The sequence below is a fragment of the Saccopteryx bilineata genome, chromosome 3 (assembly GCF_036850765.1).
Source record: "Saccopteryx bilineata isolate mSacBil1 chromosome 3, mSacBil1_pri_phased_curated, whole genome shotgun sequence".
NCBI classification, from domain to species: domain Eukaryota; kingdom Metazoa; phylum Chordata; class Mammalia; order Chiroptera; family Emballonuridae; genus Saccopteryx; species Saccopteryx bilineata.
This window is the reverse complement of record NC_089492.1, coordinates 300038905-300056197: the sequence shown is the minus strand read 5'-3', so window position 1 is coordinate 300056197 and position 17293 is coordinate 300038905. Positions and strand designations below refer to the sequence as shown.

The window sequence follows — 17293 nt, the reverse complement described above, 5'->3', positions numbered from 1 at the left end:
GAGAAGCATCAATTCTTCATTGCAGCTCCTTAGTTGTTCATTGATTGCTTTCTCATATGTGCCTTGACGAGGAGTGGAAGTTACAGCAGAGCCAGTGACCCCTTGCCCAAGTCAGCAACCTTGGGCTTCAAGCCAGTGACTTTTGGGCTCAAGCCAGCGACTATGTGGTTATATCTATGATCGCACTCTTTTTTTTTTTTTTAATTTTTTTTTTATTCATTTTAGAGAGGAGGGGGGGAAGAGAGAGAGAGAGAGAGAGAGAGAGAGAAGGGGGAGGAGCAGAAAACATCAACTCCCATATGTGCCTTGACCAGGCAAGCCAGGGTTTTGAACCGGCAACCTCAGTGTTTCCAGGTTGACGCTTTATCCACTGTGCCACCACAGGTCAGGCTATGATCGCACTCTTAATCCATCTAACCCATGTTCAAGCTGGTGAGCCCGTGCCCAAGTCGGCTAACTCAGTGTTTCGAGCCTGCATTCTCTGAATTCCAGTCTGACTGTCCGTACACTGGACCATTGCCTGGTCAGGGCTTATTTTGCTCTTTCTGATTGGAGGCAGTTAGTTCTTGTGGTGCTCTCTCATTTTTTTTTATTCTTGGGTCTATCTTCTCTTTTCTCTGTAGCATCTCTTGTTGCCTGTTTTTGATGTTACTGATTCTCTCCTCTGTCTGGCCATTTGTATTAGCTAAACTTACTACCTCTTTTGTTATTTCATCTATTGAGTTCTTAATCTTTCATTGCTTCTTTTTTAAAGTTTAAATCTCTTTGGTGAAGTACTCTTTTTGTTCATTAATTTGTTTTTTTTGAGCTCAATAAATTGCCTATTCGTGTGTTCTTGCAACTCATTAAGTTTTTTAATAACTTAAATTTTGATTTCTCTGTCTTCTAACTCCAAGGTTTCCATGTAGTTGAGATATTTTTTCTGAAGACTTTTTATTATCCATCTGAATGACATCTCTTTTTTGTATATCTATGGTATTTTGTTTTTTCTTCCCTGATGATATTTGATAGTAGTATTGTTAAGAACTCTCACAAGAAACAACCAAAAAATGAAAAATAAATATAAAAAAAAGTGATAAGAAATATAAAAAATTTAAATATAAGTAAAATGAAAAACTACAGAAAAGGAGCAAAAACAAAAAAAGAAAAGAAATCAATAACTGGAAAGAAAATAAGAAAAAATTAAAAAATTAAAGATAATTAAATTCAAATGAAAAATAAAGAAAAAAAGAATTAAATAAAGTGACAAAATAAATAAAAAGTTTGTGCAGTTTTCTGAGGTTACTGTTTTCTTCTAGTAGGTGTCACTGTACTGCAAGTTTTGGCTCCGAAATTCTTGGACAGAACTCCACTGTGACCTTTCTATTAATGATATAGGCAGTGCCACAGTCATTGGTGGGTGTGGCTTGTAGTGAGGCTTTTACATCTTCAGCTCTATGGCTTTATGACTTGGTGGCTTCTAGCATTTGTGATTTCAGGTCTCTGGGCACTCCTTCCCATGTCTCAAGAAACCAGGGGATCCGATGTGGAGTAGCTGTATTTCTCAGGGGAGAGAGTGGCTCTAGAGACTAGCTGTGGGGTTTGCCACTGCTTACTCTTCCTCCCCGCGAGGTATGCGAGTTGGTATCTTGGAGTTTGGGGGTTCACATTTTCTCTGACTCCATGCAGAGAGTTGGCTACAGGCAGAACACAGCAACTGTGGCTGGGACCCTGAACTCAGCCCCACTCCCAGTTCAGCACCTCCTCCTCTGCCCTTCAGCCTTTCCACTTTTCCCATCTGAAGGAGGCTCAGGCACAACGGACACAAAGTTCTCTGGCTTGAAGCCCAAGATCGCTGTCTTGAGCGAGGAGGTCAATCACTCTGCTGTAGCCCCCCTCTGGGTAAAGGCACATATGAGAAAGCAGTCAATGAACAATGAAAGGGCTGTAAGAAAGCATTGACGCTTCTTATCTCTCTCTTTTCCTATTAGTTCCTCTCTCTCTCCCTCTCTCCGTCACAAAAAAGAAACAAGTATTATTCACAACTGATTCATGAAACTACAGAATGACCATGTCTTGCTTTCATTTTATTTTCTATCACTTTTAAATTGTACCTAGTTCCCCTGTGTATGTCAATGTGCGTAACATGTTAATGTTATTTGAGCTATTTTTTCTTCTTGCTTATAATGTTTTCATTATTACCAGTTATAGAAACGTATATAGATGTTTATGAGGTTTCTTATGACTATTGGCTAGGGTTTGCTTGGTTGTTGTTTTTTTTTTTTTGAAAAATTATAGACAGCCTGACCAGGCCGTGGCACAGTGGATAGAGTGTCAGACTGGGATGCAGAGGACCCAGGTTCGAGACCCTGAGGTCGCCAGCTTGAGTGTGGGCTTATCTGGTTTGAGCAAGGGATGGACCCAAGGCTCACCAGCTTGGACCCAAGGTTGCTGGCTCGAGCAAGGGATTACTCGGTCTACTGAAGGCCCGCAGTAAAGGAACATATGAGAAAGCAAGCAATGAACAACTAAGTTGTCGCAATGAAAAACTGATGATTGATGCTTCTCATCTCTCCATTCCTGTTTTTCTGTCCCTGTCTATCCTTTTCTCTGACTGACTCTCTCTCTGTCTCTGTTAAAAAAAGAAAGAGAAAAATTGTAGATTATTTTTGAAGTAAAACTCAAAGTCTCTCTTTCACTGCATGTTTCACAAAGCAGTCTCACAGCAAGGGAAGAAATAGTTTGTTCTAAAGTTACGTATAGTAAATTTGTGGATGCTATGCATCCGATTCCTTGAGAACAAGAATTTCCATTAAAATTTCAGCTCAAAATCATGTATGTAATTTTACCTGTGTTTTCTTACTCTGTGCTATTCAGGAGTATGGCACGTGGACTGGAGACATTGGTGTCACTGGTAAAAATAGAACTTGTTAGATATGTGGAAACACAGGCTCCATCCCAGAACTCCTGAGTGAGAATCAGCATTTTTAGAAAATGCAGTTCACTGTTGTCCACGTCAAAATTGAAGAAGTACTTACAGTTCTAACTCACTGTGACTCTTCCACCTGACCAGTATACATGAGTGATCATGAGCAATACAAATACAGCACTGACAAATTTACACACTTGTGTTGATGCCTTAATTCTATTGATTAATTTGAGAGAGAGAGAGAGAGAGAGGAAAAAGCCATGAACTTGCTGTTTCACATTTATTAATTATTTGCTTAATTTCTTGAATGTGCCTTGACCAGGAATCAAACTGCCACATTGGTATATCAGGAGAATGCTCTATCCAACTGACCTACCAAGTAACAATGATACATTAATTTTAAAATTTATTTTCTTGAAAAGTCAAGTTTGTGTAGTGCATTTATGGACATATGTAATCCTCGTTACTCAGTGTTAGAAAATACATTAGAGAATGTCACTATGTGAAAGATTAAGAAAACAAAAGACAAAATTTTTTTTTTTTTCTTTTTTCTTTTTTCTGAAGCTGGAAACAGGGAGAGACAGTCAGACAGACTCCCGCATGCGCCCGACCGGGATCCACCCGGCACGCCCACCAGGGGCGACGCTCTGCCCACCAGGGGGCGATGCTCTGCCCATCCTGGGCGTCGCCATATTGCGACCAGAGCCACTCTAGCGCCTGAGGCAGAGGCCACAGAGCCATGCCCAGCGCCCGGGCCATCTTTGCTCCAATGGAGCCTTGGCTGCGGGAGGGGAAGAGAGAGACAGAGAGGAAAGCGTGGCGGAGGAGTGGAGAAGCAAATGGGTGCTTCTCCTATGTGCCCTGGCCGGGAATTGAACCCGGGTCCTCCGCACGCTAGGCCGACGCTCTACCGCTGAGCCAACCGGCCAGGGCGACAAAATTTTTTTTGAGAAAGATTATTGTTGCCTACCCAGGTAGTGGCACAGTAGATAAGGCGCTGACCTGGGACACTGGGGACCGAGATTCAAAGCCATGAGGTCACTGACTTCAACCTGGGGTCCCTGGCTTGAGTGTGGGGTTATAGACAGTACCCCATGGTTGCTGTTATGAGTCCAAAGGTTGCTGGCTTGAGCAACAGGTCACTGGCTCAGCTAGGGATATCTGGTCAAGGCATGTATGAGAAAGTAGTTAGGAACAACTAGAAGTGCTACAGCTTGAGTTGTTGCTTCTAATCTCTCTCAAACCAGTTTGTGTGACCCTGTTTTTCTCTCACACGCACACAGAAAATATATATGTATTGCTGGGAAAATATTACTTTACTGGATTATTTTCTCTTAGGACAAAACCACCCACTTCTAACCCTGTTTTCATGATGAAAGAAATTATGAACTCAGATTGCAGACCTCTGTTAATGTGTCTTTTCTTCCAGAAACCATTGACCTTCAGGGATGTGGCTGTATATTTCTCTGGGGAGGAATGGGAATGCCTGGACCCAGCTCAGCGGAAACTGTACGTGGATGTGATGTTGGAGAATTACAGGAACCTGGTCTCCCTGGGTGAGGATGAGGGACAAATATATAAGGTGACAGAGGATGATTTGACTTTGTGTGATGGGTATACAACATAATCAATTGTCCAAATGATGTAGAGATGTTTGCCCAAAATCTCTGTACTCCAGTTGACTAGTGTCACTTTCTTAAATTTAATCAACTAAATTTAAAAAAAAAAAAGGGGAAAGTTATTTTCTAGAACATTGTAATATTGTACCATTTCTTCTCACCTTGACACAAAATGAATTAGGAATTGGAGCTGGGAAGGAAAATGACAGTATCCTTCCACCCAGGTAGGTGGGATGAGGAAGCAGATGAGGCAGGGAAGAGACCTAAAGATCATGGATGAAGCCTGACTTTACAGTGTGGTTGGGAAGCTGCTGCAGTGGAAAGGGCTGTGAGAGGCCCAGGTTTATCCTGGTTGCTGACAGAGAGGGACAGCTCGTCTCCAACACATCCCATATTCCAGCATCCTCTCAGGACTCTGCTTTTGCTCTAGTGACCTCTCTCATCACATTAGCAGTGGGGGGCTAAGTCTTTCCCTTGGACTGAGGGCTGCTATGATCTGGCTCCTCTTCCATAGCTTTGGGGACCTGGAAAAAATATTCATGTACCTGCGGAATTACATGATAAGCCGGTTTTTATAATTTGGAGGTTTTTTTTTTATTACTTTTTAAAAGATTTTCTTTATTCATTGTAGAGAGGGAGAGAGAGAGAGAGAGAGAGAGAGAAGGAAAGGGAGGAGGAGCAGGAACCATCAACTCCCATATGTGCCTTGACCAGACAAGCCCAGGGTTTTGAACTGGTGACCTCAGCATTCCAGGTCAATGTTTTATCCACTGTGCCACCACAGGCCAGGCTAATTTGGAGTTTTTGATAATAGTTGAGATCCTGAAATTAGGGGCAGAAATTTCAGGAATGCTGGGGACAGATGCCATGCTTTCAGATGTATCTTTTTTTTTTTCTTTTTTATTATTGACAGAGACTGATAGGGAAAAATATGGATAGATAGGGAAGGAGATAAGTGTTAGAATCCATCAGAGTCTGAAAAAAACAGTGTAACAGGCTTTATTGAAAGGAAGAAAGGAACCTTGCTGGGCTGACTCATAGGGAGAGTCACGTGCCAGGCACAGCCTAGGACGTGCGTTAAGGGTTTAGGGGAGTGGGAGTGGGAAGGGTCATGTGGCATTTGCCGATTGGCTGCTGGACAAAAAATTGTCTTTTATGGAAGTTTTAGTCTGCGTAACTTCTAGCGGTCTTCAATCATCCAGGACTTCTGGATTGTGACATCAGACATTCCTTCGTGGTTGGTCATTTGCTGCAAACCCTGAAACGGGACTTACTGGCAGGGTTAAAGAAATGAAACCTAACATTCCTGATTATTTGAAATATAAAAAAAAAAGGAAAGAGTGGTTCCTAGGAGGCCTCAAGGGAAAAGGGACGGAGGTCATTATCTTCTGTAACTTCTTCCTGCTGAGTAGGGGTGGTGAGGGGTTATGGCCTCTCTAAGAATTACTCTCAGTGAAGGGTAGAGAGGTGCAGTGATGGCTTCTTGTTGGGTAGGGGAATATTTATAGGGTTCCAGATTTTTCTGTTTTGCGAGGGCAGGTTTTAGGGTTGGTGTGTAGGGTTAGGTAGATTTTTTCCAATGTTCTGATTAGTGAAGGTCTGCATGCAATTCTGTAAGAAACTAGTGAACAAACATAAGAGGTAGGGTCCAAAAGTTAGAAAAATAAATAGGAGAGTGAGTGGACCAATGAAAGGCAATAATCAAGACACCCAGTTTGTGCAAAACCACTGATTCCATGACTCGGTTTGTTTTTTACGAATTTGCTGGGCTTCAGAGAAAGAGAGAGAGAAGGAATAACACAGGGAAGTGGCCAGTCCCCCTGCCCCTAGACTGATTTTTATAGAAATTCTTAAAGCAACAAGAAGAGGAATTACCTGTATAGCTCATTTGGTCCTTAGATTGACAGGTAGTGTACTAGGAATTAAAAGAGGCTCATGGAGTGGGATAAGGTTGATATTTGGGGTGAGATAGATTAGGGTACATGTTTCTGTCCAGTTAGGGAGACACATATAGATGTTGGTCCCACACAAGTAGAAAGCCCCTGATTGGGTGATACAGGATGAGAGGTGGGTAGAGAATTGATGGACAAGGGGTTGGTTTTGTTTCTCTGTTTCTGAGCTCCAGATGGTAAGGGTGGAGGAAAGAGTCACCCCAATAAGTGGGGAGAGTAGAGAATTGTTAGCTAGGGTGACTAATTAAACATTCTTTGAAAACCAGTTTTCTGATTGTTCAAATTCTTCTCTGTACAAATCTCCTACAACCTGCCCAAATCTTCTACAACTTACATAAACCCTCAGCTTTCATGAACTTTCTTATCCAGAAATAACTGGCTTTCATAACAACTTGCTTTTTCCTTTTTCTTTCAAAAGTATTTCCATACCTTATACCTTCTATTATCAAAACCATGCAATTCTTTTCTAGTCAGAACTCTTGACTTAAAAATCTTCAACCTTTAGTGACAATTAAGTTGACTTTCTTTTTACCCTAGTTTCCCTTTTTCCAAAGTCTGATTGAAAGAGTTCTTAGTCTCTTCATATATTCACCATACATAGACCAACTAGCTTCCGGTTTGTGGTTGGAGTAAGGCATGCCATTTTTCTACTTTAGCAGCAGTGGGAGTTGTCAGGATCATGGTGTGTGGACCTATCCATGTGAAAGTCAGTCCTTGGGTGATGTAATGCTGGAAGCGCCTCTTGTACAGTCTTTGAACAGTTTGCCAAGTAACCTGTAAATCCTGCAAGTTTTAGGGAAAGGGTGGTTACATTTCTACATTTTGCAGCTAGAGTTTAAGTCTTAGTGACCACTGCTTCTAGCTGAAATTAGCAGCAGGTCCCAGCCTACAATAGGCATGGGGCATTGAGACAGGAGGAATAAAGGAGATACTGTACATTAAATAAAGCAACAAAATCAGACTGTCAATAACCACAGTAGAGATCTTCGAGGGATAAATACAATTCATATATTCAGGCAAGGCATAGTAGATGCCCCTTGTGTTAACAAGAAATGAGATCATTTTATCTGCTTCTTGGAAGGAATACCTTAGGCTCGTGAACGATGTCCTTGGGCCTTCAGTGGCAATTCCCAGCATGCTGTGCAAGGTCAGGTCACAGGTAGCTGAAGCAGGGCTAGAAGAGACTGAACCCTCCCTCCATGGAGCAAGGGGGCAGCTTACCTTCTCGTGTCCCTCCTTCCACAGCAAAGATGTGTCCTTTGGTGGGGCTAAGAAGCCTCACAGGCTTCAGTTCAATGACCTTCCTTTCCACTCTTGAAGCAGGGCCCTGATGGAATCCTATGAAGCCCTTTAGGGCGCTGGAGCCTTTAAGAGCGTATGCCAAAACCTGGTATTTCCTGACCTCGTTTGGGCCTTATTTGCCTTTTCTGTTACTCCCTTGGCCATTATAGACCTTAAAAGCCATGCTCAGAAGATCTCACTGAGGGGCTTGACTGAGAGAGCAAAATTGGGAATCCAGTGTTTAAAGAAGCCTATTAGACCGAGGAAAGAAAGGATTTGATTTGTGGTGGTAGGTGGTTGGAGACTGTGGAGGGTCTGAGTTCGATCTAGGGTGAGACCCTCAGGTGGTGGGGGTTAAGGCGATGCCCAGATAGACTGCGGACTGAGAGTAAAGTTGAGCCTTAGCAGAGAAGACACGATATCCCTCATGGTGAGGAAGTTAAGAAGGGTGGCGGTGTGTCTCCTTGAGGCAGGCAGGGAGGGGTTGCAGAGGAGTAGGTTATTTACATATTGTAAGAGAGTACTAGTTTCAAGATTGCATGCTGTTAAATCCTAAGCTAGTGCCTGCCCAAACAGGTGTGGGCTGTTTTTGAATCCCTGGGGTAAGACAGTCCACGTAAGTTGCTGGGCTGCATTAGTGTCCGGGTCAGTCGAAGTAAAGACAAACAGAAAGTAAGAGTCAGGGTGTAGAGGAATGGTAAAGGCATTCTTGAGGCCTAGGATCAGGAAGTGAGTGGTGTTTAAGGGAATGTGTGACAGTAACTTGTAGAGATTAGGGACTACTGGATGGAGGAGAATTACCGCCTCATTGATTAGGCGTAAGTCTTGTACGAGGCGATAAACCCCTGAAGGTTTTTGAACAGGAAGGATGGGGGTATTGCAGGGAGAGTTCATGGGAATGAGTAAGCCTTGATTTAAGAGGTGGGTTAATAGACAACTCTGCCTTTTTAAGCTTTTTGAGATGGCAGGGAGTTTTTAGCATAGAGGGGAGGAAGAGAGAAAGCAGACGGTTGGACATCGTGAACAGCTGGATGAAAAGAAGGAGGGTCAGAATCTGCAGGAGGAGGAGGAGGAGGTTGAAGTGCTTGGGTGGTGCCATGTGGTCAGAGGAGTTAAAAAGATTAGTGCCTTTGAGGAGAAGGGAGGGGAAATCGGAGGAGTGAAAGGCACAGTAGCAGTCTCTGAGGAGGGGGAAGGGGTGAGAGGATGGGTTGAAGAAGAGAAATGGCAGCGGAAGCCAGTTAGGAGGGGGATGGATCAAAGAAGAAAAAGGGACAGCTGAAGTCGGTGGGGTGGGAGGATGGGTCGAAGAAGAAAAAGGTAGAGCTGCAGTCTATAAGGAGGGAGGAGGGTTCGGAGAAAAGAGAGGCAGAGCTGCAGTCTGTAAGAAGGGGGGAGGGGACGAAGGAGAGACAGGCATAGCTGTAGCCTGTGAGGAGAGGGGTTGGGATGAGGAGAAGAAAGGCAGAGCCAGAAACACAGCAAAAGGCAAGAGTAAAGGTAGAAGAAAGCCTGCACGTAAGGAATTTCTGAGGCCTTTCCCAGTTTGGTGGCAGAAATTATCTAGGTCCCGGAGGATGTTAATATCAAAAGTTCCATTTTGGGGCAAGTGGGAGCCATTATCTAGTGTGTACTGAGGCCATGCTCTGTTACTAAAGAAGTTACGAGGCATCCGAAAGGAGTAGTCTCTGAGGGTCGGGATTGGGAGGAGCCCACGTGGGGTGAGAATAGAAAAAGAAAAGAGCATCCTCTGACTCTTTCAACTATTCTTTATACTGAACGTAAAAAAATGAGGCCAATTGTCACCGGGAATCTTACTTTCAAAAGAGAGTGGAGCAGCCTGGCTAGGCGCCTAGACTTTTGAGGAAGTCCATGTGAACAGGCTGCTTGCCCAGAGTAGAGACCTCCCAATCAGCGATTCCCGAGAGGAGAGAGAGTGCAGGTGAGGGACGAATAGGGGCCTACTGGAGATGGGAAAGAGCAGAAATTCCTTACCTTCTGGTCCAGCAGGGGTTCGAGACAGGGTCGGGTAGCCGGCCAATTAACCTACGTTCACACAGCCAAACAGAATCAGGGAGTAAGCCTAGGCCGAGCTGCTGTTGCTCACTGCTTCCCTGGTAGTAAGTTTGGCTGGTGAAGGGGATCGTCCAGGTGCCCAGTACCCTGTCCCAGGTTTCAGCACCAAATGTTAGAATCCATTGGAGTCCGAGAAGACCAGTGTAACAGGCTATATTAAAAGGAAGAAAGGAACCCTGCCGGGCTGACTCATAAGGGATAGTTGTGCGCCAGGCACAGCCTAACAGGGGTTCCCAAACTTTTTACACAGGGGGCCAGTTCACTGTCCCTCAGACCGTTGGAGGGCTGCCACATACAGTGTTCCTCTCACCACCAATGAAAGAGGTGCCCCTTCCGGAAGTGTGGCAGGGGGCCAGATAAATGGCCTCAGGGGGCTGCAGTTTGGGGACACCTGGCCTAGGATGTGCTTTAAGGGTTTAGGGGAGGGGGAGTGGGAAGGGTCGTGTGGCATATGCCGATTGGCTGCTGGACAAAGGATTGTCTTCTATGGAAGTTTTAGTCTGCTTAACTTCTAATGGTCTTCAATCATCCAGGACTTCTGGATTGTGACATCAGACATTCCTTCGTGGTTGGTCATCTGCTGCGAGCCCTGAAACAAGACTTACTGGCAGGGTTAAAGAAATGAAACCTAAGAATAAGAGGCATCAATTCTTTGTTGAGGCACCTTACTTGTTCATTGATTGCTTTCTCATTTGTGCCTTGGCCAGGGGGTCCACAGCAGACTAAGTGACTCCTTGCTCAAACCAGTGACTTTGGACTGAAGCTGGTGAGCCTTGCTCAAACCAGATGAGCCTGCATCCCAGTATGATGCTTTAGCCAGTATGCCATTGCCTTGTCAGGCCAGATTTATCATTTCTAATACTATAGAGGTTTCCTACAGGACTCTGCAGAGTGGAGACTCAGTAATTTCCTCACTACACAGAGCATCTTCTGAAAGTATGAAGATCTAATTCTCTGCTTTAATTCAAAATGTTTTATTGCTTAGTAAGAATTATCTTTACAACTTTGAGGTCTAAGCCCTGGCCCTTTAGCTCAGTGGAAGAGGGTCTGCTTGGCATGTGGATGTCCTGGGTTAGAGTCCACTCAGGGCATACAGGGGAAATGGCTATCAGCTTCTCTAGCCTTCCTATTTTCCCTTGTATTTCTTTCTCTCTCTCTCTCCGTCTTTTATGAAATCGTGTCTTGATTGGTTCCACTGTATTATCATCCCCTGGGTGCTGAGGATGACACTGTGTTGTCTCCACCTCAAGCACTAAAAATAGCTTGGTTTTAACCCTGGTCCCAGATGGTTCAACCAGCCCCAGATGGGGTTTTTAGGTGAATCTCATCGGACTGCTTGCATGAATCTGTCTATCTGCCCTCCTTTAACTTGAAAAAGAAGAAAATAATATTTCCAGTCTGTATTTTTAATTGTCCACATTAGAGTAATTTCATGTTTTTATGTATCTCAGAGTCCTTCAATAAATTACTGTCATAGGTGACCTTTGAGTATTGCTTAACTGATAGGAATGTGTCCTCTGTTACCTGCTTTTGTCATCACTGTCATTCTGCAGGACTCTTGTGCTGTTGAGAGCTGTCCAGGACTGTGTCTGTCAGGCAAATAAGTTTAAAATAGGTGTTTATTAGGTTTTCTCACTTATATTTTGCCTTACTGTTGCAATGGTGAAGGGTAACTCTGTGGATTCTTGCCCTCAGGGCAGTAGATTGCACATTGTGGATTACCTTCCTGCTTGGGAGGGGCCGTTGTAAGGCTAATGCTTACTGAAGAAGGGTGTTGTTGCCCCTGTCTGTTTAAGGGAGGGCAGAAAGTATGCAATGGAGTGCAGGCTGCTGAGGAGGAATCCAGAGGGAGAGAGAGAGTGCTGAGGTATGTGGTGGGGGCCTTTGATTTCAGGAGAAACCGGAGAATGTGTCAGGGCTTTGAGAGCCACTGAATAAGAAGGAAGAGAGGGTCCTTGTGTGTTTGCTCGTCTGCCGGAACGAGCCTTTAGTAAACATAATGGCCCACCAACTTTTAGCTCCACTGATGCTTCACCGTCTGTCGAATACAGTGGGAACTTGCATGGCCACCATGGTGGAGGCCAGAGGCCTTACACTGTCCTTTTCTGTTTTCCCTTTTTGATAAGATCTTGGTCATATTTGTGGTTTGGGATTCACAAGTGTTGATGCAACATGCAGGATTTTTCCTTTGTATCAATAGTATAAAGAGGGATACAGCATTATTGGGCACTTCATATTTAGGAAGAGGATTTTTTCCTTAATTTAAGTATACTTCAGGGAAAAGCAATGAGTTTTTTTATTTACTTTCTCAGCATGTTCTTTTTTCATGGTGTGTCCTTAATCTGGGATGTTTAAAGATTATTCTCTCTTTATTTTACAACTTTTGAATGGTTTCTATAAGGTTCTGGTTCAAGCACCTTTGAATCCAGAGCCATCCTTTAAAATTCAAATTCCCTTCACCAAATTTTATTTATACCTGGGCTCAAAATAGAACATTCTCATCCCCCACTGTGAGGTTGTTGTTAATTGTCTTGCTATTCACTCACTTAAAGGCTTTCTGGTCTTCCTTTTGGAAGGTAGCAAGATGTTTATCTTTGCAGAAATGTCAGGGAAGCTTACTTTGAAAAGAGACCTGACAATTAGGGGCATTTAAAACACAATAGTTGTTTGTAAAAGCCTAGCCAGAGGCCCAGAGGCGCTATTTTCTGATAGGTCAGCCAGCCTGCATTCCAGTGTAAATCTGTAGGAGGAGGGCGAATGGCTTGCTTGAAGCCTTAGCCAGCCTCGTCTCCCCGGGACCTTTTGAACTCACCCAGAACTCCTTTAAACAGTTGAGTTTGGAAATAAACAATTTGGAAAAACTTTGGCAGCACTGTAATTCACATATGAAAAAAAATTACCTTGTTTCTATACAGTCAATGATGTCAGTGGCATTTTGCAAGACTACTGACTAATGTATTAAAACATGATTCCGACCCTTTCCGTCACTGACACAGCTTTGGTCTGTCTTGACATGCTCGCACCCAGGCATATTAAATAAATTTTGCTTTTGGAATGTACCAGACTTGAGTGTTAGATTCAGCTCTCCTAGTGCCTACCCACTGACCCAGGCAGGGGTTTAGCCTCTCAGTTATCTCATTTGGGTAAAGGTGGTCCAGCTGGATTTTTCTCCAGGTCTGACCAAGTCAGGGTTTATATCAACCTGCCAGTTGTCAAAGGGACTGACCATAGGGTTTCTTTTTCCCCATTGGACTGAAACCCCAGCTTTAACCTTTCACTTTCTTTTTATAGAAATGAAAGTTTTTTCTGTGTGTTTGTGTGTGTGTGTTTGTGTGTAGTGGATTACAGCCTACATCTTTTAAATGTGCCCTTAATTGCTTTATCTTTTTTTATGTGTTTGTCAGAGAGGGACAGACAGACATGAAGGGAGAGAGACAAAAAGCATCAGTTCTTTCGGAAGCTTCATTGTTCATTGATTGCTTTCTCATATGTGTCTTGACCAGGGGACTACAGCAGAATTAGTGAACCCTTGCTCAAGCCAACGACCCTTGGGTCATGTCTGTGATCCTGCACTTAATCTCAGAACCTCAGGACTTTGAACCTGGTTCCTCTGCATCCCAGTCCTATGCTCTGTCCATTGCATTACTACCTAATTAGGCCATTTCATCTTTATTTTTTATTATTCTTTTTTTATTATTATTCATTTTTTGAGAAGGGGAGGCAGGAGCATTAAGCATCAGCTTCCTATGTACCTTGACCAGGAAAGTCCAGGGTTTCAGTTTGGTGACGTATTTCAGGTCGTTTTATCTATTGTGCTGCTACAGGTCAAGCTGCTTCATTTTTTTGACCCAGACTTTCAACTCCCCTGCCTTCTTACAGTCATCACTTTATTCACTGTACCTGTTGGTCTGTTTCTGGTTGTTTATTCATTTATATTGTTTTTTTAGATTGCACAGATAATTGACATCAAATGGTACATGTGTTTTTCTGCCTGACTTATTTCACTTAGCACAATATTTTCTATGTGTGTCCATACTTCTGCAAAAGCTAATATTTCATTCTTTTTTATCATCCATTTATTTCTTCACATTTATACTCGCATTCTTGATCTTTTTTTTTAGATGATACTCTACCTTGTTTTGTTTTTTTTACTGAGAGTGATAGACAGCAAGGGAGAGAGAGATGACAAGTGTTATCTCCTAGTTTAGTCACTTTAGTTGTTCACTGAATGGTTTTCATATGTGCCTTGACAAGAGGGCTTCTACTGAGCCAGTGTCTTCTTGCTCAAGTCAGCAACCTTGAGGTTTTAGCCAGCAATCCTTGTGCTTAAGTCAGCAACCATGGGGTCATGCCTATAACCCCACTCTTAAGCTTGTGACCTTTATATTTGTCCAACTTGAGTGCCCATGCTCTAGCTAGTGATGTGGATTTTTGTTTTGTTTTGTTTTGTTTTTGTGACAGAGAGAGGGACAGATAGAAACAGACAAACAGGAAGGGAGAGAGATGAGAAGCACCAATTCCTTGTTCTGGCATCTTAGTTGTTCATTGATTGCTTTCTCATATGTTCCTTGAACAGGGGTCTACAGCAGACCCAGTGATCCCTTTCTTGCTCAAGCCAGTGACCTTGGGCTAAAGCTGGTGAACCTTGCTCAAGCCAGATGAGCCTGAGTTCAAGCCATCAACTTCAGGGTTTTTGTTTTTATTTTATTTTATTATTTTTTTAATTTTTTCATTTTAGAAAGGAAAGAGAGAGGAATAGGAGAGAGAGACAGAGAGAGAGAGAAAGGGGGAGGAGCAGGAAGCATCAACTCCCATATGTGCCTTGACCAGGCAAGCCCAGGGTTTCGAACTGGCGACCTCAGCATTTCCAGGTCGACGCTTTATCCACTGTGCCACCACAGGTCAGGCCAACTTCGGGGTTTTTAACGTGGGTCCTCCATGTCCTAGTCCAATGTGCTATCTACTGTATCACCACCTGGTCTGGTCTGATGACCTTGCTGTTCAACTTTAGAGCCTGCACTCCAGTCATATGAGCTCACACTCAGGCCAGAGATCTTGGGGATTCAGACCTGGGACTTCAGCAACCCGGGTTGACAGTCTATCTGTGCACCACTACTGGTCATGCTTTTTTGTTTTTGATATCTGTTTTCAGTACTGCAGTCTCTGTGTGTTTCAACAATTAAAATAGTCTACAGTGCATTCACCCTGTGCTGCTGTTCTCTTGGCGCCCTGTGTCATGCAGAACAGAAACAGTCTTTCAGGAAACTGTGAAGCAGCCAGTTCATATCGCCATTGTGTGCCTGGGTGTTTCAGCAGATAATTGTCAGTAATGGAAGGAAATATTCATTCTTCTCTTATGTGACTTTTTGTCATTGTTACTTTTATTGGTCTTGCTTTGAACTTCCTTTGGAGTTCTCAAAATGTAATTATGTCCATAATTGCTGGTAAGTCTATTTATTTTGTGTCTTTTAGCTGAGTCATCTGAAGACAACAAGGCCTTGTTACAAAAGCCAGGAATAGAAGATTTCTTCTCCAAAACAATACTGGTAAGATATGAAAGGTGTGGTTTTGATAATGCACACTTAATGAAAGCCTTGGGATTTTAGGAAGAGTAGTAAGTAGAAACAATATAAATACAAACAAAGCTAACCTAAGGCAATTATTTTTGTTGTTATTAATTAATTTACAGAAAAAATAATGGGGAGAGCCTGACCCAGGTGGTGGCACAGTGGATAGAGTGTCGGACTGGGATGCAGAGGACCCAGGTTCGAGACCCTGAAGTTGCCAGCTTGAGCACAGGCTCATCTGGTTTGAGCAAAAGCTCACCAGCTTGGACCCAAGGTCGCTGGCTTGAGCAAGGGTTACTCAGTTTGCTGAAGGCCTGCAGTCAAGGCACAGATGAGAAAGCAATCAATGAACAACTAAGGTGTCAAAATGAAAAACTGATTGATGCTTCTCATCTTTCTCCATTCCTGTCTGTCTATCCCTATCTATCCCTCTCTCTGACTCTCTCTCTGTCTCTGAAAAAGAAAATAATAATGGGGAGAGAGTGAGAGAAAAACCATGACAGACCAGGACATTGATCTTTCCTTATATGTGCCTGACCAGGGATTGAGCCTACAACCTCTGCATACTGAGATGATAGAAAAACCAAGGGAGAGTTTTGGCTTCAGTGGGACAATTATTATTATTAATTTTTAAAATAGTTATTGCACTCTAGCCTGTTCACTCAATTAGTTAAAAGCATCATTCTGAAACAAGTTTGTGGATTCCATCACTGGTGAAGGCACCCACGGGAAAGAGCTAGTGAGTGGACGACAGGCTGGAACAACAAATGAATGATCCTTTTCTCCCTCATCTCTCTCTCCCTGTCTCTCTCTATCTCTCTAAAATAAAAAAATAAATTAAGACCTGCCAGGATAGGTTGATTGGTTGGCAAATTGTCCTGGAGCACAGATGTTACTGTTTTGATTTCCTGGTCAAGGCTCATATAGGAGCAGCTCAATATTCTTGTGACTACCTACCTCTCTCAAAAAAGAAAAAAAAAACTCATCACGTTGATTTTAACAAAAGAGATGAAGAGAAAGAGGTGGAGAGAGACAGGAACATCAAGCTGCTCCTGCATGTGCCCTGACTGGGAATGGAACAAGCAACCTCTCTGCTTTGGGATGGTGCTCTACCAACTGAGGTATCTGGTTAGTACAGGACAATTATTTGTGACTCTTTGTTTTCTAAATAGGTAAAAAATATTTCACATTTAGAAAACTTCTATTTAAGTTAGTTATGTTGCATATCAATTAGTTTCTAAACATAAAGCTCAGCCCTGACCAGTTTGCTCAGTGATAGAGCATTGGTCCCTCGTCTGGATGTGCCATGTTCGATTTCTGGTCAGGCCACACAGGAGAGGCAACCATCTGCTTCTCCACCTCTGCTCTTTCTTTACTTTCTTTCTCTCTCTCTTCCCCTCATACAGCCATGTCTAGAATGGTTATGGTTAGAGAGAGTTTGCCTTGGGTGCTGAGGATGTCTCCATGGCCTCTCTCTCAGGTGCTCAAAGAATGGCTGTATTGCAGCCCCGGCCACTTGGCTCAGTGGTAAAGCAATGGCCCAGCGTGTGGATGTACCAGGTTTGATTCCCAGTCAGGGCACACAGGAAAAGCACCCATCTACTTCTCCACCCTTCCCCCTCTTTTCTGTCTCTCTCTTTCCTTCTTGCAGCCAAGGCTCCACTGAAGCAAGTTGGCCCCTGCACTGAGGATGGCACCATGGCCTCATCTCAGATCTAAAAGAGCTTTGGTTGCAATGGAGCAACGGCCCCTGATGGGCAAAGCATTGCCCCCTAGTGGGCTTCCTGTGTGGATCCCAGTTGGGCACATGAGGGACTCTGTTTCTCTGACTCCCATCCTCTCACTAAAATAAATAAATTTAAAAACATCAAAAAAAATTTTTTACTATTG

At 43.3% G+C, this 17293-nt stretch overlaps 1 protein-coding gene across 1 annotated transcript in view; it reads left to right on the top strand.

Annotated features, from left to right (window-relative positions):
* Positions 1–17293, top strand: part of LOC136331937 (zinc finger protein 420-like) — a 108224-nt gene that overhangs the window by 3803 nt on the left and 87128 nt on the right. Inside the window, exon 2 of the mRNA XM_066271106.1 lies at positions 4338–4464. Coding sequence (XP_066127203.1) covers positions 4338–4464 — 127 coding nt within the window. The remainder of the gene's footprint in view (positions 1–4337; positions 4465–17293) is intronic.